The sequence below is a fragment of the Hyposmocoma kahamanoa genome, unplaced genomic scaffold (genome assembly GCF_003589595.1).
Source record: "Hyposmocoma kahamanoa isolate Upper Pololo Valley unplaced genomic scaffold, ASM358959v1 79, whole genome shotgun sequence".
Classification (NCBI taxonomy): domain Eukaryota; kingdom Metazoa; phylum Arthropoda; class Insecta; order Lepidoptera; family Cosmopterigidae; genus Hyposmocoma; species Hyposmocoma kahamanoa.
In genome coordinates this window covers 6,944,083-6,969,596 of record NW_020653993.1, presented here as the reverse complement: position 1 = coordinate 6,969,596, position 25,514 = coordinate 6,944,083, and the positions used below count along the sequence as shown (strand labels likewise).

The 25,514-nt window shown below is 36.2% G+C and overlaps 2 protein-coding genes across 3 annotated transcripts; one reads left to right on the top strand and one right to left on the bottom strand.

The window, feature by feature from the left end:
- Positions 1-11,876: 11,876 nt before the first annotated feature.
- LOC113233578 lies at positions 11,877-22,515 on the top strand. Its single transcript, XM_026468722.1, has 4 exons — positions 11,877-11,940; positions 13,798-13,966; positions 15,762-16,029; positions 21,754-22,515. Exons 3-4 carry the CDS (start codon positions 15,880-15,882, stop codon positions 22,159-22,161), a joined length of 558 nt encoding a protein of 185 aa, XP_026324507.1. The 5' UTR covers positions 11,877-11,940; positions 13,798-13,966; positions 15,762-15,879; the 3' UTR covers positions 22,162-22,515.
- A 17-nt stretch (positions 22,516-22,532) lies between these two features.
- Positions 22,533-25,508, bottom strand: LOC113233576 (UPF0488 protein CG14286). Of its 2 annotated transcripts, none has more exons than XM_026468718.1 (3): positions 25,173-25,508; positions 24,424-24,558; positions 22,533-23,215 (listed from the first exon to the last, which is right to left on the bottom strand). In XM_026468718.1, the coding sequence occupies exons 1-3, from the start codon at positions 25,372-25,374 to the stop codon at positions 22,917-22,919; spliced, it is 636 nt and encodes a 211-aa protein (XP_026324503.1). In that variant the 5' UTR covers positions 25,375-25,508; the 3' UTR covers positions 22,533-22,916. The 2 variants fall into 2 exon arrangements, with proteins under 2 accessions (XP_026324503.1, XP_026324504.1); XM_026468719.1 differs by lacking the exon at positions 25,173-25,508 and adding an exon at positions 24,888-25,047.
- Between the last annotated feature and the right edge of the window lie 6 nt (positions 25,509-25,514).

Genomic DNA, 25,514 nt, shown 5'->3' with positions numbered 1-25,514 from the left:
GTTTCTTAGATTAATAATTAAGCTTAGAATAATAACGCAATTAAGGTAGGTAATCTTTTTTTAAAAAATATCTTTGACTTGACTTGAATCATTTTGAGTCATTTTTCAAAAACGATCCAAAGTTTGCAAAGAGTGTATTTTAATTGTTCTATATTAATTTTAAATAAATATTATTACATTTTCAAGAATTTTAAGGAATCTCGGTTAATTTCCTATATTTTGAACTGTAAAAACACTCCATTGCAACATAACTTTATCAATTTCTACAGTGTGATAAAAATTGCGTACTTAACCTAGATTTTTCACGAACAATCTAATATTTCGACATTATTCAGATGCATTAAAATATATTTAAAAAATATTTTTCATTATTTTTTCCTCATTAAATCGAAGATTAGTTGGGCATTTCTTCAAAGCCGCAATTATCTGCGTCCATGTACTAAACTTCACTTATTTATCATATCAAAAATCTACAAAAAAAGAGTATAATATAGGTCGAAAGCTAACTGGAGAGTACAAAATCTTCCCAATATGTATATTTCGGATTTCATGGAAAAAACATCCGAAAGGTCTATAACCTGACAACCGTGGCGTGTCCCTAATGCAGTGTCATTTTTCTCATTTGAGACCGTATTACTTTAGTTCACGTACATTGGGCGCACTATAAGTTTCCGAAACTGGCCATTTACCTAAACAATATTTAAAAAGTAATTTGAAAATGGAACTCTTTGGCTGTAGAATACAGTTTGTTTCATCTGACTGTCACTTGTTTTTACACTGTGGCGTCATTTTAGAAATTGGTTGTCTACATCACCATGGATTTAACTCGTGAAAATTTTCGTGGTATGATTTTCTACGACTTTAAGTGTAATTTAACAGCTCAGCGGAGCTTCGCTCGGCTTCAGTTGCTTTTGGCGATGAAGCACCATGCAAGACGACTATTTATAGCTGGTTTGCAGAATTCAAACGCGGGGAAATCTCAGTGACGAATTTCGTGATGGTCGCCCGTCCACTGCTGTGAACAACAAAAATATCGATGCTGTGCGCCGTACGATCAGAACAGACAGGCATGTGACATAGCACGAGTTTCGAGCATCTTTAAGCATAGGCATGAGTCAAATACAATCAATAATACACAAACATTTGGGTGTGAAAAAGCTGTGCTCTCTGTGGATCCCATACAATTTGACTGAGGCTCAAAAAACAGATCGCGTCACTTGGTGCAATGCCATGCTTACCAGATTCAACGAAGGGGCGTCAAATTTGGTGTGGGACATAGTAACAAGTGACGAAACATGGATTTATAGTTACAATCCCAAAACAAAGCAGCAATCGAGCGTATGGGTCTTTCGATATGAGCCGAAACCAACCAAAGTGGCGCGTATGCATAGTGCCTCTAAGCGGATGATTGTTTCTTTTTTTAATAAAACTGGACACGTGGCTACTGTTGCGTTGGAGAATCGTTGTAGCGTGAATAATGGTTGGTACACGACCATTTGTTTGCCGGAATTTATTGACAAACTCCGTAAAAATACCCGTAAACACCGTATCATCTTGTACCACGTTAATGCCAGTTCTCACACGGCCAGACAGACAAATTAATTTTTGAAGGTGAACACCGTAGACCTTATGAAAAGAAGCTGTCGAAGAGTATGAAAAATATGTTTCAGAGGTTGACACGGAGGAGTGGCATAAATGTTTTCAAAATTTGGTTCATTCGTATGAAAAAGTGCATGAACGCTAACGGAGAATATTTTGAGAAACAATAAATTCATTTCTGACCATTTATAGTATTTTTTTATTATTCATTCCGGAAACTTATAGTGCGCCCCACGTATAATAAATTAGATGACAGTACTTTTAATCTGAATTTCACAATAAACTAGACAATAGTATTATCACAATACCAAGATTGCTGCGTGTCCCAGGCTTACGCGGGAATACGGTGGTAATTACTAATCACGCTACACATCAGAAGTGAAGCTTTTTAGAAGCTTCGCAATTCGTTCGTATTATTCGTCCATCACGCCCCTGCGGTTGGAGAGAACAGGGGGCCAATCGCGCTATTTTCGCAAGGTTTAACCTTACAACATTTGAGGTTATGGTTTTGGTTAATTAATGGTTCTACCGACGCACAAAATGCAATCGCGCTATCAGTTTTAATGAACCTAAACCTCAAATTAACCTCAAACTATAACCTCGTATTAAATTTTAAGAGACGTGCCTTGACTTCCTAAAACCGACTAAATTTTACCGTAAAACGCACTGAAATGTCAATATCTACGAATTCAAGTCTATAAAAGAGCGATTTAAAAAAGTGTGTAAAAGAAATGTCATTAAATTCTATTGTAAACAAACATATGTGTTGTGATTTGAACCAAATTAATTGAATTTAGTGTGTTGTTGTTGTAGATAAAACACGCAGAGGCAAGTACCTACACATTGTTTTCCTTTTTTAATATTCTATTTAATAAAATAGTATCTTTTTATACAATCAAATAGGTACGCTAACTACTATTAATTTCGAAATGTTAGCAATGTAGAATTAATAATGATACTCGTATTTCAGCCAGTGTGGATGCGGTCGGACGGCGAGCGACCACTGTAAGCCAGCTCCATCTTTGCTGGAGTTCGAATCGCACAGAGATTTGGCTTGAGAATGACTTCGCTCGGCGTTGTTCGCGCGTGTTATCAGCACGCCTTTGGTGCGAGTGTGTGGCTATTTTGTGGCCCCGCAATAGATCCCAAAAGGTGAGCTATAATGCGAGGTAATAGGATACAGTGAGTGGATCACTCACCGTTATTGTACCAGAACTCATATCACTATAATATGCGATGTTATTATTGTTATTCAGGTATGGAATGGTATGAAAAGCAGGGTGAGAATCTACGCCACATCGACTGCGGCAGAGGCCCTACCAACCTTCCTAAAGGACACCAACTCTAGCACAAAATAACTTCAAACATACAATTCAATAACAAAGTAACTTTCTCACTCTTTATTATTAATTAAAAAACAAAGTAACTTTCAATTTGAGCAAATTCTTTCCCACTCTTTATTCCATCACATCTATTATTTCGTTGACAGCGAGCTGATGAACGTTGGAGCAGAGCCGGGAAGAATTCTTATGCATTGAGGAGCAGCGAGCATGCGAAGCATTCTTGCAGCAAGTGAATGCTGGCAGGGTGCAGGCTGAGGCAGCTATTATTTTTGCCAAAGCAGATGATCTGCATGCCCAATCCGTAGCTGCCATTTGCAAAGCAATTACCGAGTTGGTGCCTGCAGTTAACCTTTTTGATAGACTATTTAACAAGAATGACAGGTTTGTTTTCAACATGTTTTCTTAATTCCTGCTGATGATATGTTCAATTGTGGAAATCTGAAAGAGCGTAAGGAACGAAGGTCTAATCTGTAGACTTTTGGCCCGTTTATATTTCCACAGTGATATAAACATTTTTTTAAATGTATTTTGAAAAGGCCCCTAAACATTCTGGCGTTTATGTTGGCTTCATACTGTATGTATATAAATACCCATCCTGCTTTATCTGTCACTACTCTCATGAGAGGTATGGCACAGTCTTAAATTTAGGTCTCCAATCTTCCTATATACATATTTTTGTTTCAGACTTCTTTGAAGAATCAAAAGCAAGCTCGCTCCGGAAATGAAGGATGATTTGGGGTAGATTGAGGCAATAAATAAACTAAAAATACACTCTTTTTTTTATTTCAACCTCTTAAAAGTATACATCAATTTAGATATTAAGATAATAAACAATTACAATAGGTATACATCGTCATCTTAGAATGAATACCTCATATTTCTATGTAATTTTTTAGGATGAAGATAAAAATATGGTGTGAAGTATAGTAAATGCAATAATGTGTGTAGTTAGCATTTTAATTACTTAAATTATACCTCTTTTAGATACTATATTATTACATTATTAATTTTTATTCAACAAAAATCAGTAAAAACAAACTGAAAATGCATATGTGAGGCTTCACTGTAAGGGGACGATATGTTGTATAAAGTCAAGTGTTAAAAGAGATAAATTGTAACCTTGTAATATATTTTTATACAACTATACATATTTTACCTATACCTGTAATTTTAATTTGATAATAACAACAGGAAATAAGACAAGAACTAATAAATATGATGTACATTGTAAAGCTTATTTTCTCACCGACTTTTAATACCATCTCTTTCGGCATGCCTTTTAGGAAAGCTGCATATTTATTCATAATAACTGGTTTATTTGAAGCAGCTACCGCTTGTGCCTCTCTGACACTGACTTGGGAAAGGGTGATAAGCACTTGCCAATGGGGGTCTGGTACACCCCAGTTGTTAAAAACTATACGAGCTATTAAAATCTGTAACAAAATTAATAATGATTTACACAGTATAGAAATTTTGGTTATTATGCAAAACTGAGAACTTTCGGATTCCACTCAACCCTTACCTTTGTCTCCACATCCAATGCAACAGACCGTCCTTTAACGAGAATATGTAGGCATAGTTCTTCCACCAATCCTGAAATGAATTCCGTGGACAAACGGTATATCGTTTGCGGAATTTCTCCTCAGACATGTTAAATGTGATCGTCTTTCTATGCTTTTCTTTTATTTAAAGCCCGTTCTTAGGCCACATCCACCTCATAAACACTTTCCAAAACATTTAAGTAACCGTGGAACATCTTTTATATACGATAAACGTAGTGAAAAGTTACTCTCCATTAACTGCCACACAAACCTTGACCTTGCAAAGGTTAATCTATTCCCCCAAGGTTACATGTGAGGTTAAAATGTCAAAATATTTAGCGCGATACCAATTTGCAACATTTTAGGTTTTGGTTTTACGTTTGACAATTAGCGCGATACCAAATGTGCGTTACGTGTCACACGTCTAAGTTTTGGCTTAGGTTTTTGTTTTGACAGTTAGCGCGATACGAAATGTACACAACGTGTCAGATTGGCCAGGTTGGAGGTTTTGGTTAAACCTTTGACAATTAGCGCGATTGGCCCCCAGGTGGATGATTTGTTGCCGATTTTAGGACTTTTTGCGTGAAATGCGTAATTCGGTGGATTTGGTCCAGGTTTATTTTTGAATTCGGTGTATACGATATTTCAAAAACTAAATTTTGTGGTTGTATGCAATATTTTTTATACTATGTGTTGTAACGACTAATATTAACAATTGATTGGTTTTAGACCTATCGTCGTTTACGAGAAATATTAATAATCTATATATTTTCTGAATCCCGTGGCCTTGGCTTCCGTGGATTTTATGCCACCGAATTCAGAAAAGCTTGCACTGAATTCTGAAAAACATATTTTCTTTGAAAAGCATGAATTTTATACAACTTTTTCATATAAATATTTAATTAATATTATTGACTTTCACAATTGTATATTACTACTTGCTTTCCACTTAAAATGAATAAGGAAAATCAACACAGTAAACAAAAATTGGAAATCAAGAAGACGAAGGAACCGGCTAGAAAGCAAGGATAAAAATCGATCCGATTATATATGAAAGGTTTAAAGAAAACGATAGACAGAGTATGCGAAGAAGAAGCGGAAGGAAAGATTTTGAAGCTGCATAAATTACCTCGTCATGTATAAAAAGTAATGAAAGACATTAATCGCGTAACATTCCAAAAAAATAAAAGTTGCTGTTGTAACTACAGATTACCTACGTTCTACATTTAAAAAAAAGAGGTACGGAAATACTTTGTGTGATTGACACAAGGCTGAACAGTCTAACCGAAAACGCTTTTAATTAATAGTCATAAGATTAAATTTGTTTGCGTTGTTATGGCCGATTTATAAATAAATTTTAGTTATTAAAGCCTGATTTAATAGTTAGTGATATTAGTAAATGTTTATTTAGATTATTTAGAATGTTTTTATTGCCTTTCTTATAATATTTTATACAAAACGTACGTACGCCTTTTGTTAAGAAAATCCTGATTTAGGGGTAGCTGAATTCGGTGGATCAAATATGTCATCTATTAAGAAACTACTTGTCCAATGAACGAAATCTTATGTAAGTTTCAGTTCTATTTTCTTCCCGCTAATGTTTTTCCTGAAATAAAGAAAAAAACTCAACCACCGAAGTAAGAGAATTTAGCCCTTCTAGCAGAAATGCCCAGTTGCTTCAAGAATTATTTTATTAAAAAAACGTGACTTATTTATTCTATATTCTTCTACCTATAACCCATCTTGAAGTCTCAAGATATTTTCCTACGTTAGACGCCGCAAGTAATGTTTCTTTGACACTTTTACAAATTCCTGTTCTATGCTTTATTAATTTGGGTTTTATGATATAAATCCTTCCACATCAACCAGAATCGAATTAAAACAAAACAATTAACATAAAATAAAACAACGGAAAGGAAATGAAAAAAAATAGGGATCGTAACAAATTTACGTACGGCGATCATTTTTTTCAGAAAGATAGGGAGTTTTTGAAATACTTCTGTGTATAAGGGAATTTTAATATAGCATAAAGACCGTTGTCGCCTGCCGCAACCACGCTATGGAACAATGTTTGCAATAAAACTAAAAGTATTCAAAATATAAAACTTTACTTAGTTTGTCAAAATATAAAATGTTACAAATCAGTTCAAAATAAAAGTATAAGACAGTGCGCTAGAATCTACCTACCTAAGGTAGGTAATAGGCTTATTGTATTAGTGTAATTATCCTCAAGCGTGCGCAGATAACACAGAGATATTAAAACAAAATCCAAATTATGTTTTGAAGTTTCAAACTTATTCTAACCTTCATCCATTGAATTACAATTATATGGACGTCGGGTCCGCGCTAAAAAGTATCCGCACTTGTAAGGCGCTAAAATCGTATACAGAGCGCCAAACTCCGCTTTAGTCTTCATTTGTTCGACTGACAGCGCGATACTGCGATGACATTACAATTTAAATTTCGAATAGGTTGACTTGGGACATTTTTTTCGTGGTTTTTGTATTAGACCCGTCCATTTATTTGTAAGTCAATGCCTTCATCAGATATTTTATTGAAATCCAGTGTCTTTCCCAAATCATCACAGTCATAGAATGCCTTCAAGTCACCTTTCACATTTTCATAGAACGGCCGGACATCGTTTGGTATCAAAATATAGAATTTAGCTTCAACTATCTTACCCATAGTGGCGTTAAACTATCCATTGTTATGGTAATATGAAGATCTACCACTCCCACTTGCTTTCCTCTCAACGTTTTCTGTATGCTAAGTAGGTACCTGATAACTTTCCTCAAAATTTGTTCGCATATAAATCAAATATTTTACATCTTTTTTCGGGAAAATTTGTTTTGTAGTAAGCCAATTTCCTTTTTGCTTATGTTACACTTTTCGATTAATTTTATACCCATTTCTATCTGTACCGTTCTCAAGAACTTGTCTGATTTTATTCGCATTACTTTTAATGAATTATTCTGATGAGAATTCTGCTGGGATATCTGAAAGAACCGCAACCTCCTCGGTTTGCTGAAGATTTCGCGGAGCGACCTCGGCACTCCAAGGTACTTCGCCCTGTAGTTGGCCACGCCGGACTGTAGTAGGATATGCGCGGCCGTTTCCTCCCCCTCCCTGCAAACTCTGCATATAGGGCTGTCCGTGATACCTAAATTAAAAAGGTGTTTATTGTATGGACCATGGCCCGTTAGAGCGGCAGATAGAGTGCGCAGGTCTTGTCTTTCAAGTTTGATTAATTTTCGAGATAGACTAGCGTTGAGCGTCGGGAGTGCTTCTCTCGCCTGTCTACAAACCGTAAGGGTTGTCCATGTGTTATTATGAAAAGATTTTGTGCCTTTGCGTATAGGTTGTTCTTGACCACTGGCAGAGGAGGGACACTATGGGTTCTGGTCCTACAGCGTCCGTCTCAGACTCTTTTTTGGCTAGTTCATCTGCTGCGTCATTGCCACGTGGGCTGCTGTGTCCTTTAATCCACTGTAGAGTTACGTGGTTGTGTATACATACCTAATAATTTCTTGTTTTGAAGATCTTGCTATGACATATCATTTTGAGCCTAATGCTGTGAATCTTACCTTGAATAATATTATTGTCATTTGCATATATAGGAATCCATCAAAATTTTAAATGACACATTGAATATTTTCTCGAGAAGCTTGATTTACTGCTATATAAATGTTGTAATAGATTTCCAAATAAAAAATATATTTTGACAGGAGGTTTCAATATGTAGGAAACAAATACACATACTACAAGGATGTTTCATGTTTTAAATAATTATAATCTAATCCTACATATTACAGAGCCCACTAGAGGAAAATCATCTTTGGAACTTATAATCAGTAATATCGAGGACGCGAAAGGTTTGATTACAGAGTTGTTTGATTACAGAGTTGTCTGATCATAATACAGCACAACTCCTGAAATTTAGAGTTAGCAAAAAAACAAAACTTCCTAATATAACTTTTACCTACAAAAGACGCTATTCCAGCGGAAATATATTAAAGTTTGTAGGGCACTTACGCAATCTCTCTTTTTCAGATGTGTATAAACATAAATCCTTGAACAAAGCCTTTGACGAGTTCCATGAGTTATTCTGCCTCCTATAAAAACTCTGTTTTCTAACTATAAAAGTTAAATCGATATTCACATAAAAATCACGTTGGTTAACAAAAGGTCTGAAAAAGGTTGTACTCAAAATAGAAATCTCCGTTTTAACTATTTATTACACACGCAAAACTACCAACGATAAATACAAGTATATACATTATAATAAATTACTCAAAAAATGTATAAATTGTTCTAAGAGTATGGCAAACAAAAAATACCCAAATACACTTGTTAAAACATAATTGCCCGCGATCTATTATCTACGAAAATTACCTATCTAGGAAAATTACCTATATAGGAATACCAATAAATATTAAGATGCGAAACTGTGTCTTTTACCTTTTTATTTGTTTGTTTGTGTCTACTTTCATTTCGAAACGGAGCGACCGATTGACATGATTTTTATTTTATTTATTCAATAAAACAGGACAAATATATGAACGAGACGGAGAGAAATATCGAATCGAGTTAGTTTGAGCAATCTCTTAATTAATATTAGTTGATGTTCACAAGTTGTAGTCGAGAGTCGAGAGCTCAGTCGGTGTCTGAGTCTTCCTAGATGAAATTACAAATCTCCCTCTAAGCCTCTACACAACGCCCCCGTTTTTTTTTTCTGGGTCTCAAGTGACAATTGTTTGTTTACATTTTTGGACTTCGACTCGATCTCAAAGTTTAGCGCCTTAGCCTGCCCCGAAAGACGACAAATTTTATTAATTTCAAATTAGAATAGATTTGTATTATTTCTTTTTTTAATAGATTATTCCGATTTCCTTCAACTCTAAAAATATCATATGAAATTCGACTGGACAATAAAAAATTTTAAAAAGTTTTCGAAATTTTTGTGTTAATACAACACCAACCTGGCTTGATAAACCGTTTAGAGTCTTGCCCAACGCTTCACATGTTTCCTTATAAATTTTCGCCCTCACCTGCAGAAGTGGGTGAAAAAATCGTACTTCTTAAGAAAATATTTGTAGGGAAATCGAGCAATAATTTATTATAGTTTCTTACTCCGTATTTAAGAACCAGTTAAGTACGCGCAACCTCATTTACGTAAAGTAGGTATACTTATTATATTGCAGACCAATTTATAAATAAATTGATTGTTTAACCTGCTTCTCAATGAATGTCGTCGCATATCAAATAACCTCTATATTTACACACTGTTTATGGACACTGACTACAAACCTTACACCTTAGATAGGTATTAGTTACCATTCCTAAATAAAAAAGAAAGAAAGACAAGTACTATAACAATCAACAAAATTCCGTAAATAAATAATATACTTAACGTAATGCAAGTTGCTACGCATGTTTAGTATGCATGGTTATGGTTATTGAAAATATTATTATCATTTATTTTTATGGTGAACTGTAGCACCGTATTCGCGGGGAAACTGCACGTTTGGAAATTACGTGAACTTTCTAGACTTTATTGGGTGTTGGTCTCCTGCAAGATTCCTATACTTAGCAATGCAAGTGCAACTACACGAATTGATTTTTTTTTTCATGATATCAAGTGATGGGATGAACAAGTCGTGAGCCTGGTGGAAAGCGACACTTGCGAGGCTGTCCGTAACAGACGCGGTGTCACTCAGAGGTTTATATCGCAAAGATCGAGGGGCACACCCACGCTGCGCTCGTCACTTCAGCAATGTGAGCATTACGGCGTTCCGGTTACGAGGGGTAAGGGTGCTGGTGAAATTACAGGCACATGCGACTTGTCAACTTATGTCTCAGGGTGACGGGCGCAGTGGCAGTGCCTCTCAGATCTTTGTGTTTTTATTTATTTATTTGGACAATTTGGCGACTCGTTCGTCCCATCACTTTGGTCTCGTTAAAAAACCTATGCGCTTTTTTTTTAGGTGTTTGGCTTCTGTCCCATTGAGGACAATTCTGCCAGTGTCCGGGTTGAAAGATACACGGTATATTGAGTTTTCATTAACCTTAAGTCACTGACTTTGATTACTGAATATATTGTATTTAGGTATGGGCAGCAAATTTTACCCATCTTTTTTTACGGAGACGGACTTCTGACAAAATGGCCGCAGTGAACGAAATGTCTGTTTTTTTTTAACCGACTTCAAAAAAGGTGTAGGTTCTCAATTCGGCTGTATGTTTTTTTTGTATGTATGTTACACGATAACTCCGGTTTTTGTGAACCAATTATCATGATTCTTTTTTTATTGGAAAGAGGGTACCTCCATAGTGGTTCCATTTAATTTTGACGAAAATCACCCACCTCTAAGGGTGGCTGTTCACGCACGAAGATTCATTTTTATAAACAGCGCCTAAATTTTAGTATAATGAGCAATTATTTTATTGGTCCATTTTGCTATTCTGTAATTCAAGGCTTTTTTCTCTCAATATATTTTGAATAGTGAGAACCGATTTTTATTATCTCCTGTGTCAAGTCCCGTATAGTGGCGAACTAGGGGACGGTAACGGTTTTCAATAAAACTTGGTAATTATATGTTATTCCAAGTACTTTTGAGGTCGGTTTTTTTAGTACTCTGCACTGATTAATATTGAAGACAATTTAAATTGAGTAACGTTTAGGAAATGGAACTATTTTTTAACCGACTTCAAAAAAGGAGGAGGTTCTCAATTCGACTGTATGTTTTTTTGTATGTATGTTACGCGATAACTCCGGTATTTGTGAACCGATTATCATGATTCTTTTTTGTTCGAAAGGAGGTACTTCCATAGTTGTCCCATATCATTTTGAAGAAAATCATACGGTTCGGTTTTTTTAGTACTCTGGTACTGTTATATATTTTATTTTTCAAACAAGCCAACCTTTCGGGCCGGTCCCACGATCACGGCTAACTGAGATGGTAAAATCATCAACCATGTGTAATATTAACACAAACCGCCCTAATTCTCACAATAGTTAAATATAATTCGAAATAATACTTATCGGTTTCTCGCGAAAAAATGTCAGAAAATTCAATTATTAATGAAAAATTGAGATCTAACATCGGGCAGCATACCTAGCTTATTAGATGCCTTAGTCTGTTCCGAAGGATGAAACATTTTAGAATTACTTTTTTTGTAGAGATTTATTGTTCGAGGCTGACCGTCAACTTGATCAATTCAAAGTAACGATTATATTTTTATAGCGTATAATAAACTGGATTTTTTTACTACCCGTATACAGCTCCAAAATATTATAACAAAAATGTATTGGATTCTATGCATTTTACTTTTACAAAATTTGGTTGAGTTTATGGGTGAAAGCGTATATCCTATAAATGGTGATGACGTGTTTCGATCGGGAAAGAAAAATACTAAGACCACTAAGACCGATTTTCGACATTTCGACTTATCCAACTCGAGTAGGTATAAAAACTCCTTATAACTAATGCATTTGCAGTTTAGTTACTGGGTAACGGACGACCTGAGTGACGATTCAGATACCGAGAGGGAGCGTAGGTCGTTGGCTGCCCGATGCAACGTGCTGGCTCGCAGGTTCGCGCGCTGTACCGAGCAAGTAAAGATTATACTTTTTAAAGCGTAGTGCCAGGTCTTTTACGCGCGCAGCCTGTGAACTAGGTTTACGCAGAGGGCATACAACGGCCTACGCGTTCAGTATAACATCGCGTTCCGGATATTGATGGGGTTATCACGTTTTTGTAGTGCCTCTGCTATGTTCGTGGAGATGCGGACTGACAGTTTCGCGGCGATAATGCGCAAGAGGTATGGCTCACTGATGCGGCGCTTGCGGGGCAGCCCCAACCGTATCCTGGGCGTGCTCTCGGAACGCGAGAACTCATCTAAGCTCGCACACTGGTCGCGATTGCACGCAGTATTGTAATACTAACATTAGTCATAACATCACCTGTATGCTAACCATATATAGACAAAAAGTCTGTAATAAATTACCTATACTATTATGGAGTAATTTATCTTAGCGCCAACTAAGCCACGAAACGAACCAGCGGACCTCACGGATTCATTCATGTGCTTGTTGTTGAATCTTTGTAATTAGTTTTCAACGACTTTTTAGCTAGAACGCCATCTATGAGAAATCGATGAAAGTATTTCCTCACCCAGTTAGACCTTTACAGCTCTGGCTAGAGATGTCGCTGTTAATTGTATTTAAATATTTATTGAATTGATATTCAATTATTTTTGTGAAATTACTCCACTAGTTTGTTATGATTATTAATACAAAGATCGAACACTCAGAAAAAGTCCTTCGATCCGGCCGGATTCGAACCGACGTCTCTAGCATACCGTGCCAGACGCTATACGAACTAAGCCATGGAACGAACCAGCTTTTTTTTTATTCCTTTTTTGTTTATCGTGCAATATTATTTAATATTCGAGTATTGTATCTGAAATATTATTTAATAATTACACGATAATATACTTGAATATTTAAGTAATAAAAATTTCCAAGGAAATTAGACAGTCAATAAATACTAACTAGTCCGAGAATGACCAGGAAACGGCGAGAGTTTAAAATAGATAATAATACTAATATGCCGAACAACCACACCCATTACCTGGTCTTCAACTAGGGAATTCCCTGTACTATGAGTATCAGAGTAAAGGAATTCACTCTGGGGCACTTCCCAGAACACCCAGACCAAAACCTACTTAGAAAAGTTCATTTCCCAAATTGATTCTTCCGGGATCGTATCCGGGACCTCTTTATCCAACGCCCATAGCGCAAACCGTTGAGGCACCGAGGTCATCATTATTACAAATGTGGTCAGAAAATGGAGAGCCAGGCTCTTTCGGTACAGCATTTTTTATGATACCAAGACGGAACGGTTATATCGATAGCCTGGTAGTAAGCGACATGCCTCTCCAAAACAGTTGCAGTGCCGCTCAGAGGTTTGAATAGCAAAGAACTAAGGGGCACTACCACTGCGCCTGTCACCTTGATACATAAGTTGAAATGGCCCATGTGCCTTGTAATTTTACCACACCGAAATACAGTAATGGTCACATTACTGCTTGGCGGCAGCAATAGGTAAGGTGCCTCCCCTGGACGTACTCTTTCACAAGGAACTCTTCTGCTAGCCTCCTCCATTCCTCACGATACTCTTAGACCACTTTATAGCTCTAACATTGACGTTCTCGTTTATTTCTTCCCTGTATGCTATTTTAGATCTTCCTTACCTTTCTCTCTCTTTCTATCTTCCCCAAACTTACCTTCAAATATAGAAACCATACTTTTCCAGTATTTTCATCACTAGAAGACTACCAATTCGACGCAAAGGAGATAAGCGAGTCACAATATCCATGGATTGCTAGAGTCGTACACTCGATCACAAACGACTATCCCCACGTTTGCACGTGCTCGTGTATTGATAAATTTATTTTCATTACATCTGCTAGATGCTTGACTATGTAAGTAGTTTGGCATATAACGCAATTTTCTGCGAATGGAACTTTAGAGAAGGTTATATTCTAAAAATAAGTATAAAGGTTCATACAAAAAGAACATTCTGAGAAACAGACATTCTAAACAGAGTACACATTTTGGACATAACGGGACGACCAAGTCATGCGCCTGGTGGTAAGCTACACATTTTTCCATAACAATTGCAGTGCCACTCGAAGCTTCAAATCGCAAAGATCTGACTGCACTGCGCCTGTCACCCTGAGACATAAGTTGACAAGTCCCATGTGCCAGTAATTTTACCCTTAAAAACAGGAACACAGTAATGCTCCCATTACTGTTAATTAACCTATTATGTCCCACTGTTGCGCAAAGGTCTCCCCCAAAATCCTTCATTGCTCCCTATCTTTGGCGATCTCCACCTAACTCTAAAAAAGGTCAACAGTCCATCTTATATCTAGATGGCGCTGATCAATAGCCTAATAGTAGTTTATATTAGGGCGCGTTCCCATTATGTCGTGACGACACTTAGTCAAGCAGTTTAATGTGTCGTGCCTTGTACATTTAAATGAAGTTGTCCACATATAGTAAAACACAATTAAATGTCGACTCACGCCAGTGTAGTAGTCATTTCACGACTTTTTTGACATGACGACGACAGATTGTCGTGATAATAGGAAGAGCTAGAACTACAGTCGTTCAACGATAAATAAAACGTCACGATAAAAATGTGGCGACAGACATAATCGTAGCTTCAAACGATTCTGTCGTACAAACGACAAGGCGGCTGCCGTGAATTAATAAATTGTCGTCACGGTCTAGCAGGAATAGCAAGACGTCCACGTCCACGAAATAAGCGTCCACGACTCCGTCACGACAAATAGTCGTGATATGGCTATATAACAGGCTAGATATAGTATAAATAAAACGTTACGACATAATGGGAACGCGCCCTTACGTAAATGGCCGTGGATATCTATTTATTCCTCTTTAATAAATATGAAATATGTCAGTTTTTTTTTGTAATATTAATGAACTAAAAAACTTGTTTTTAACTTTTGACTTTTGACGTGTCAACAGATGGCATTGTGTTATAAACTAATTTACAAGTTAAAGCTTCCTTATGTAGGTAGATGGCGCTAATCCTAAACAAAAGACTAGCCGGCGCTCTTTACATAAAAATATTAATGTGCAATAAGCGCCATCTAGTAGATTTGTTTGTTATCGCTAGATTAGAGTAACTTTGATAGATTTAAGCTTTAATAAAACCAAATTAGTTACAAAAATAGCTATTTGGTACTCGTCACGACATCTTGTGTACCAATCGATATTAAATTCCCGTCTACGCTAACTTGTATCGCTATTTGCAGTCCTTTTGGAATATTGATCCATGATTCATATTAATTTTGTGTTTTGGTACATACATAGGTAACATCACAAATTAGAAAGCTACTATCATTGACCTACCAACAAAGTTTTGTTGTAGATCAATGGGTACCATTCAGTGGCGAGGCACGAAAATGGTCGTCAGTAAAGTCGGAGCAAAACAAAAACCACATACAATAACAACAAGTGGCGCCTGGGCGACACTGAAGTACATTTATTAGCACACAAGATACCAGTACACTCCATTTCACTGGATAAGTTACTGTACGCCTAAAATAGAGCACAGTAAATTACTTTAAAATATTTTTGTAATATTTACTAATACGTAGGCAAGCCGGTGGGAATCGAGGTATATGAACGCCTCGCCACTGGTACCATTATAATTCATTCATGGTTTGTACTCAAATAAATTTTCAGCCTACGAGTATATTACACAAGAGTCATATACAACGGTCACAAATTCCCCGCCAAAGCTTTTATTACTCCAACTAAAAGAACCAAACAGAGTTACGACGACATAGGCTTCATAGTTGTTATGACCGACACGGGGTACAATGGCAAGTGGGACACTGTACGGGTATACGATAAGAAACGCACTGATGATTATTGGAGTTGGTTTGGTGAACTCTTGAAGAAGGAAGGGAACAAACACCATAAAGCGATTGGATTTGCATTAAAGAAGAGGGTTTGTTTACTTTTTTTACTAAGGGAAGTCACTAGGGTACACAAAGCATTTACAAGAATAACACATGAAAAAAAAACGAACACAGGAGCCAATTATAGATCTGTTCAGACATATACGTTATTATTTACCGCTGTGGGTAGCGAAAAATACCGTGTGGCCTACAGCCGAATATTTGGATGAAGTTCCGCGGCTAGAGCGAAACCGGAATCTGTCGGAATACCGCGCCATATCGCCCAGGTAGGCGGTTAGTGGTGTTCACATGTGAAAAAAATATCGATATATCGGTACAAAACATCGATATTTTTGATATATCGTAAATAATTCTAAAAGATAAAAGGAAGGAAATTTTAGTAAGGGTAAATAAGTAAAACCACCAGCTTTGACACAATAATCAAATGTATATCGCCCGCACACAAGCAATTTATTGTGTGTATGGCTAGCCAATGAGAATATAACCACTACGGTACTCTGACGGATGACCAGCGAATCAGAATTCCAAGTGCGTATGGTTTCTGCAAGTTAAGTTAGTTAGTTAAGAGCACCGTTCTTATAGTAAGCGGCATAAGTTGGATTTAAATCTTAAGTGTCAAGTTGGACGTGATCTTTACCCTGTACAATTTCGAATTGTATACTTTCAACTTTGTACAATTTTTCATGTATCGAACAAAATATATCGATACCGAATGATACGATAATATCGGATTGATTCGATATATCGAGGGCATACATCGATATTTTTTTGAATATCGATACATATCGAGCACTCCTAGGCGGTATCTTATCGCTTGCTTTGCGAAGTATCGCCTCACGATACAGGATCAGTGGCAAATTCATCCTTCGCAAACCCGCAAGTCAGTTATATAGTGACGATTAATTAACATAATAATAATAAATGATAACGAATAATGGATTTAGCAATATCCGCTTAGGTGTGAACATGTTAAATGCTCTAAGGCATAGTTTCCCAAAGTGGTCCCTGAACAGTCCTAGGGTAGAGTGAGTCCTAGAGTCCGCAATTGCGGGGCGTTGATGCTGTCCAGGGGGTGCTACCGCATTTGAAAAAAACCTGTATTTATATAAACTAAACTACGTACCTATATAATTTATTTTCCTTGTGATTTTTTTTGTCAAGTTAATATAAAAAATACGTTTTCGATTATTTTTTGTAGTGGCGGGAGTTGAAAATTTTTTACCTTACCTGTGTGGGTGGTGAACCAAAAAATTTGGGATAGGTTCCCAAGTTCCAAGGTGTGAACAGTGGATATACTCACTCCAATTTTGCTACCCACAGCTGCAGAGAATAACGCCTATATAGGAATAGAAACAGAAAGGCCTTAAAGATAACTTATCTACACCACAAAATTAACATTTCGCCTCAAAGTTGATTGATGTGATTGTGGGGTACAATAGGTTAGGTACTAATTATAATTTTATTTGTAGAGATATTTAATTTCGTCAACTATAATTAATCCACCCAATTGAAAGCAATGCCTACAGCTTAACTGAGTCGATTCCTATGGTAGCTACCTCAGGAACCGACTATTACACATTTAAAGTATATTCCTTCGACTCGACTGTATTGTTACTTTTTATTGTTTTATTTTTCAAACCTAGTACTTATTATTTTGTATTTGTCGTTGTTTTGTTTTTTTTTTTTTATATGTTTGTTAATTTTGACATTCTAAGCGATTCTCTTTCACACTGCTGGTGGGTATTATGGATATTTTTGGTTTTATTTTTATATTTTCATTGTGTTCATATTTTCTTTTATTATTATTATTATTATTTTATATATTATTATTATATTATTACTATATATTGCTGAATTTATATAGGTACATATTTTATTATATTTAATGTTGCAAACTAATGATAATAATGGTAACGATTTTTTGAGTGATGAGTCGGATTTTCTTTCGGCGTCTTCGCATAGTAGTTTTCACAGTTTGTCACAACCGTTAGATGAACTTCTGGAATCTAACTTTTCAACTGTTGCGAAAAATTTTAATGCAGTCCATATAAATGCCCAAAGTATTCCAGCGCATTACACTGATTTGGTGAGCACTTTCTCTAATAGCCAGAACATTAACGCCATCTTGGTTTCGGAAACTTTTTTAAAACCATGTCTCCCTTCTTCCTATTCCCTTCCTGGTTTCCATCTCATTCGTAATGACAGGACTGGCAAGGGTGGCGGAGGAGTTGCTATATATCTTAAGAGTAATCTTCCTTTCAGTATTCTTGACAAATCCCCCTCTCTTTATTCTGAATCTTCGGAACATCTTTTTGTGGAGGTGCTTTTGGGCCATCAGAAGCTCCTTTTGGGAGTTTTTTATAGTCCAAACCTACATATTGATTATTTCAGTAAATTTGAGACTTTGTTGGAAGATTTGGTACCCACGGTTGATCATACAGTTATTATGGGTGATTTTAACACCTGTCTGTTCAAACACGACTCCCGTTCTGCTCGACTTCGCTCAATCGTGGATTCTATTAATCTGAACATTCTTCCGTCTTCCTCAACACATCACTTTCCTGACTGCCAGCCGTCTTTGTTGGACCTTGCCATTGTCTCTTCTACTAATCATGTAACTGCTCACGGTCAACTTCCGGCCGAGGCCTTCTCCTATCATGACCTTATTTACCTTTCGTACAGAATCCGTTGTCCTAAGCCTAAACCACGAGTGGTCATGCAGCGCAGTTTCAGGAACTTTGATGAGGAAAGATTTATGCTTGACCTTAACGGTATTGACTGGGACGCTGTACTTAGAGCCCCTGCTATAGATCAGAAGATGGAAATTTTCAACTCGATACTAATACAGCTATATGATATACATGCTCCACTCCGTCCTGTTCGATTGAAACATCTTCCTGCCCCTTGGCTCACTGCAGAAATTAGGGCATTGATGAACAAGCGCAATCTTGCTAAGGTGCGGTATAGAAACGATCCTTCAGATGAAACCCACCGTAGATGTAAGGAACTTCGCAACCGCTGTAGCAGGGTGTGCAGGGATGCGCAGCGCCGTCACATACATGCCTCGGTTTCTAATGGTGATCCTGCTAAGGTATGGTCTTTCCTAAATTCCCTTGGTATTGGCAAATCAAAATCTCCTACTCCCTTTAATCTTGACCTTAACTCCTTGAACTCGCATTTCACAACGCCTTCCTCTCTTTCTTCTAGTATCAAGCAATCTACGCTACAGTCACTTTCTACCGCCCATGACTCACAACATCCGGTTTTCTCCTTTAGGCCTGTGTCCGAGAGTGAAGTTGAGAAAAACATCTTGGCCATAAAATCCAATGCTGAAGGACTGGATGGAATAAACCGTAGGATGATGTTACATGGTTCTTCTATTCTGGTTCCTATACTTTGCCATATTTTCAACTTTTCTCTTGACACTGGCACTTTCCCGTCATGTTGGCGTCAGGCTGCTGTAGTCCCTGTTCCTAAAACCTCTAATCCATCTCTACCCTCTCATTTTCGTCCTATTTCTATTCTTCCGTTCCTTTCCAAAGTTCTTGAGCGTCTTGTCCATAATCAGATCACAATTTTCATGAACTTCAATAATATCCTTAGCCCTTTCCAGTCTGGTTTCCGCTCGGGGCATAGCACTGTGTCTGCCTTGACCAAGGTGTCTGACGACATTCGCGAAGGTATGTCGTCTCAGCATCTGACAGTATTAGTTCTTTTAGACTTCAGCAACGCCTTCAACACTGTTGACTTCGACATCCTTTTAGCAATGTTAAAATCTATCCTGGTATCAGATTCGGTTGTGGAGTGGTTTCGCCACTATCTCGTTGGGCGAAGGCAATGTGTACGTGTCGATAGCAAGCATTCTACCTTCTGTGATGTTACTGCTGGTGTGCCTCAGGGTGGGGTCCTCTCTCCTCTTCTTTTTTCAATATTTATTAACTCCCTTACTCCCTTGCTTTCTTGTCAGTATCATTTGTATGCTGACGATCTTCAGATCTATTCCCGGTCTCCTGTGCATGGTTTAGATAGTTTAATTGCTGAACTTAATGACGACCTTGCGACAATACACAATTGGAGTCGAACCCATGGCCTTACAGTCAATCCCAACAAGTCGCAAGCCATCGTCATTGGTGGCTCGAAGCAGATAGCTAAGATAAATTATACGTCTGTTCCCTCGCTCGTCTTTGACTCCTTCCCTTTACCTTTCAGCAGTGTTGTCAAAAACCTTGGCGTTCTCTTTGACTCCACCCTGTCTTGGGCGCCACATATCGCTGAGGTTAGTAGAAAGGTGTTTGCTGCCTCCGGTTCATTGCGACGGTGGAAAAATCTGATTCCTGTGAAGACCAAGATTGAACTCGCGCAATCGCTGCTCCTACCTATTATGGATTATGCTGATGTCTGTGTTATTGACCTCAATGATGATCTATTAGGCAAGCTCCAACGTCTGCAGAATCTTTGCATCCGATTCATATACGGGTTGCGCAAGTTCGATCATGTGTCTGAGTATAGGAGAAGGCTTCAGTGGCTTTCTATCAAGCAGCGCCGTGAGGAGCACGTTCTCAGTTTCCTTTATAATGTACTGTATGACCCTCGAAGCCCACCTTACCTTAAGGAACGTTTTCGTTTTCTCGGTGAAGATCACAATCGCGAACTAAGGTCCAAGGCGGATAACTTGCTGAAATCTCCCTTCACCCGGTCAGGATACTACATGAACTCCTTTACGATTATGGCTGCACAATTGTGGAACGAACTTCCGTCTGAAATACGACATTCCAAGTCGCTTCTTATTTTTAAAACTGCATTGCGTAACTATCTTCTGAAATGTTCCTAGTATGCAACATGTATTTATATATTTATTGGTAAGTATAAGTATATTTAGGTATATATATTTCTTTATTATTTACAAATATATATGTAAGTCTAGTACATCGTTATTTATTTATTTATTATTATATATATATATATATATATATATTATACTACTTATACGTTTCTGACTTTGGCACACTACCTCTTCTCCTTAGATTAGCTTTCCTATACCTCAAAGGTTGTCTGGAAGAGATCGCTCTTAGCGATAAGACCGCCTTTGCCCACATTAGTTTTAAGTTGTCTATGTACTGTTTTTGTTATTGTATGTGAGCAATAAAGTGTATATCTATCTATCTATTCCTTGAAAAATATTAAAAACAAGTTTAACTACGAGTATTTACTTCGTAATAATCTATTACCTACAAAGTACTAAAAAAACCGACCTCAAGCGTCATTCACCCCTAGTTTGCCACCTTTAGAGGTGAAATATTTTCTTCAAATTTAAATGGGACCACTTCTGAGGTACCGTCTTCCCAACAAAAAAAGAATTATCAAAATCGGTTCACAAATGCCGTTATTGTATAACATACATACATACAAAAAAATCTAATTGAGAACCTCTTTTTTTTAAGTCGGTTAAAAATAATTCAACTTGACTTCAACATTTCAACAACATATATACCTAAATATAAATTAATTATCTCCTTTCAAGTAATTCAACCGACTTTAAACAGAAAGGATATACAAAAGCCCTCCCATATTTGTCCCGAGTACAATATGATGTGATTTTCCAGAAGAAAACATTAAAAATATAGTATGGCCTACAGCGCACGTCTATTCAAATGGGCGCCACAAAACTCAGTCCTTAACTTTACGCTTTCAGCTGCTTCCACCCATACAAGCACACATTAAACTATGATGATACATTTTTTTATATTTTACAGAAAAACCGTATAAAAACACCTCAATCAGAATTTCTGCTTTCTGAACTAGAAGTTGTTCTTGGAATGGAGTTGTGTGCTGAAATCTATACGGCTAATTACAAAATCAAAGGCTTTTTTGTCCCTTGTTACTTTGGGTGTGATTTAGAAGAATTTAGAAAAGAGAAGAACTCAACGAAATGTTCCAGAGCCCATGGGGTAGAAGGCGGAGCTGTATATAATACAAAGACCAATCAACTTTTCGGCGTGACGACCTGGGGTTCTTTTTATTCCAAGCATGAAATGCCATGGGGTTTCTCCATACCAAATTCGGAAAATTTCTTTATGGACAAGCAATGTGCCATTAAGATACGTGATGATAAAACAGTAGACTTAAAGCCTGGTTATTTGCAAACATTATGTCCCAATTAATTATATTTTTTTTAAATTAAAAGTAAGCGTAGAAACCTGGTAGAAAGTGACGATGAGGTCGACGATGAGCATGCACGCCTAAATAATGCCTATTCACTCTCGCCTTGAAAAGGTCCAAGTTATAACTTTCAGGGAACAAATCCGCAAGCAGGGAATTCCAACCCCATAGCCGTTCGCCATATAAATGTGGAAGCAAAACGCTTCGTGCGAATCCCTGGAATATCCATAAAATAAGAGTGGAATCCCAGCCTACGCCTAGTCCCCCGATGTTGGAAAGGGAACGTGGAATCAAATTATGCAATTCCATCACACACTCTCCGTGATATATCCTGTAGAATACCCATAAGCAGGCAACTTAGCTATAAGCCTCTTGACACGTTTGTCGATTGATGCCAAGGTGGCCAGTTGGTATTTAGCAGAGCCATCCCATAAGTGACAGCAGTACTCCATACACAATTTAAGGAGCTTTGGAACAAAAATCAATAAATATGATCCATTTCGATTCAGATTTAATCTAGTTTTACTGAATGGATTTGTCGCATTGTGTAAACATGTTTTTAAAGAGGATTTAGCGGTTGTTAATCAGATTGGAAACGGAAAAAATAAAAATGTGACTTAGCAGATTTTGTTCCGACACTCCTCTAATTGAACCAAGGATTCAAACAAAAGTTAATTATTTATTACGTAGACAATATATTTAATAAGAACCGTATAGTCTATGAAATAAAAAAAAATCTAAAAATTACTTCTTTATGTTACTCTGGAATGTGGAAATTGAACTTAAATTTTGATCCATTAAAATTGAATTTTGACTCATTGGCATGAAAATCTTTCTTGGGAACTTGGTAGTCTCCACAATTGGATACAAGATTTGTACTATTTGTTGTGTCGGCATTTGCGGCAGTTCTGGTGACGTCACCTTTATCAACCTGATCTGGGGCCAACTCGAAATTAAACCTAAATGAATCATTACCAGTTGCCATAAATGTTGATTTCCTTAAGAATGTGGCTTTAGGTGGTGTTGGTTTTTCTTTGATCTTCATTTTACTAATCACTGAAAAAGAAAAATATTTTTAAATAAAAAACAATAGTTTAATTTTATACTTTCATTCTTTTAAAATCTCAAAGTTACTATTAAATCAAATGCCTTTATTATTCCTAATCAGTAAATTCAGTTTTAAATATCACTGAAGTTACAATACTATGAGATTTAGATTTATTACATTACACATTGTCATTTCAACTTCTGTATGTATCTATTATAAGATCAATACCATTGTGATTGGAAATAAATGATTATTATTATTATTATATCGAGTTCTTAGGTTTTCGCGATTGTTACACATAGGAAATGAAACTATTTTTCCGGATTTAAATCGCGTATATTTGTTTTTTCAAACAAACCGACGTTTCGGGCCCTTTACAGGTCCCATGGTCACGGTTGACTGAGGTTTGTTTGAAAAAACAAATATACGCGATTTAAATCCGGAAAAATAGTTTCACTTCCTATATTATTATTATTATTATTAAAATTTAATTTTTATTATATCACATATTTATATTATTTATACATTTATTATTACCCCAAGGAGTCCTTATCTAAAATAATAATAAAATTTGGATTCCCTAGAAAAATAAAAAAACTAAAAAACTGTCAAAAAAAAAAAGAAAACTTGCAGAAATTTGTCAGATATTTACATAGACGTACACACATTCATACATATGTAGACACACAAATGCGCTTACTCTACTATAGTCCATTTGCTTATTATATTGTAAGTCGCTTCATTTAAAAAATATAGTAATTAAAAATTGTCTAAATCTATTAATACAACGGAATTCAGTTATAATATGTTATCAATATATATTTCAAGTTGTTACATTGTTCTGTGATAAACAATATTTGAAGTTGCTTCATTCTGGCATCGAATTAGTTTTTGTATAATGTAAAAAATAAATTTTTATCTGACAAACTTTGTAATTGGCTATGTAAGTACATTATTCAGAATTGTAAACCAAATTTAAAAGCTGCAAAATTTGCAAACAAATAAATAAATAAATTTAAAATTTAGCAGTGTATTAACTCATTTTATTCAAATTGTACTTTAAAATTATGGTTAAATATTTAAATATGTAATATGTTTATTTGAATAAAGAAGTGGCTCTTAATATGGCTATGTGTCCCCATTGCCTTTTTTGTTTCATTACATATTGTATAAAAAAAAATACACTCGACCATTAAAAAATCCAAAAACAACTTACTTTTGGGTAATTTTTTCTCTTCCACTGCCATTGCAGCACGATAGTCTCCAAAGTATGTTCTCATAACTTGCCTCTTGCGTATTATTGGTTGATTATTGTTCTTTAATATTGTTAGCACTTTCCATGCATCTTGTACTATAAGAAATTATGAATTTTAAGTGTTTTTATCAAGTTGAATCCGAATTCAATACTTCTTCTAACTTGAATTATCAGTAAATTTACAGTATAGCTGTCTATAAAAAGAGAATCTTCTCTAACTCTGTCCCTTCTACATTCATAGTAACAAAATTATTAAAACTAACAAATAAAGCAATGACACACACACTGTGCAATATCTGAGACAACTAATTGATGCATATTATGCAATAAATTACTCAATGAATAAAAATTATTCTACACTAAATATAATAATTTTATAATAAACTTAATTAATTAATAAGTATATCAGGCATGCGTTGCAATACCAGAGAGGAAAACTGTTTGCTTATCTGTCTTCTTGGCTGTAGCCATAGTAGTTAAAACAACTGGACTGCCAAGTATTTTAAAATTGTTATAATAGAAAGAAAGTTTGTGAAGTATTCTTTAGAAACTTTCGAGGGAGTAGGCACAAGACTTGTCTCATGAGTTTTATGGCAATTGGATGAATATATAAACAATCATTGATTTAAATATATATAAATTGTCACCATAAATATATGGGCACCTTCAAGTTATAAACATAAACAACTTATACAACATAGGCAGCTTACAGCTTTTTTCAGATTCATTCCCATTTTTCTGGCTTACAGTCTTTTCAAGTTTCTGTATACACCAACAAAGTTCTAACTCGAATTGTCTGACCGCAGCTTCATGATCAATTTCGCCTGATGACTTTTTGTCACCCGTAGCATTTGGAAGTTTTTGGATAGAAGTAGGTCGTCCTTTTGTGTGCAGCTTTGTCGGTTTCGGCATTTTCACAGTGTATTCTATGTAATTCTTGTAAAAGTGGTAGGTACAGTGCACAAAAGCCTACACGTTTCTTTTATTGTTTTGACTGGTTTTGACCCACTGACGTTAGTGACATACGTGACATATGATTTTTTTTTTAATTT

Excerpts from the sequence above, each read along its gene's own strand:
- LOC113233578 (XM_026468722.1), top strand. The coding sequence starts at position 15,880 with ATGACCGACACGGGGTACAATGGCAAGTGGGACACTGTACGGGTATAC. Across the intron at positions 16,030-21,753 it reads GATTTGCATTAAAGAAGAGG|AAAAACCGTATAAAAACACC; the intron begins GTTTGTTTACTT and ends TATATTTTACAG.
- LOC113233576 (XM_026468718.1), bottom strand. The coding sequence starts at position 25,374 with ATGCCGAAACCGACAAAGCTGCACACAAAAGGACGACCTACTTCTATC. Across the intron at positions 24,559-25,172 it reads GAATGAATCTGAAAAAAGCT|TACAAGATGCATGGAAAGTG; the intron begins GTAAGCTGCCTA and ends AATTTCTTATAG. Across the intron at positions 23,216-24,423 it reads AGAGAAAAAATTACCCAAAA|TGATTAGTAAAATGAAGATC; the intron begins GTAAGTTGTTTT and ends TTTCTTTTTCAG.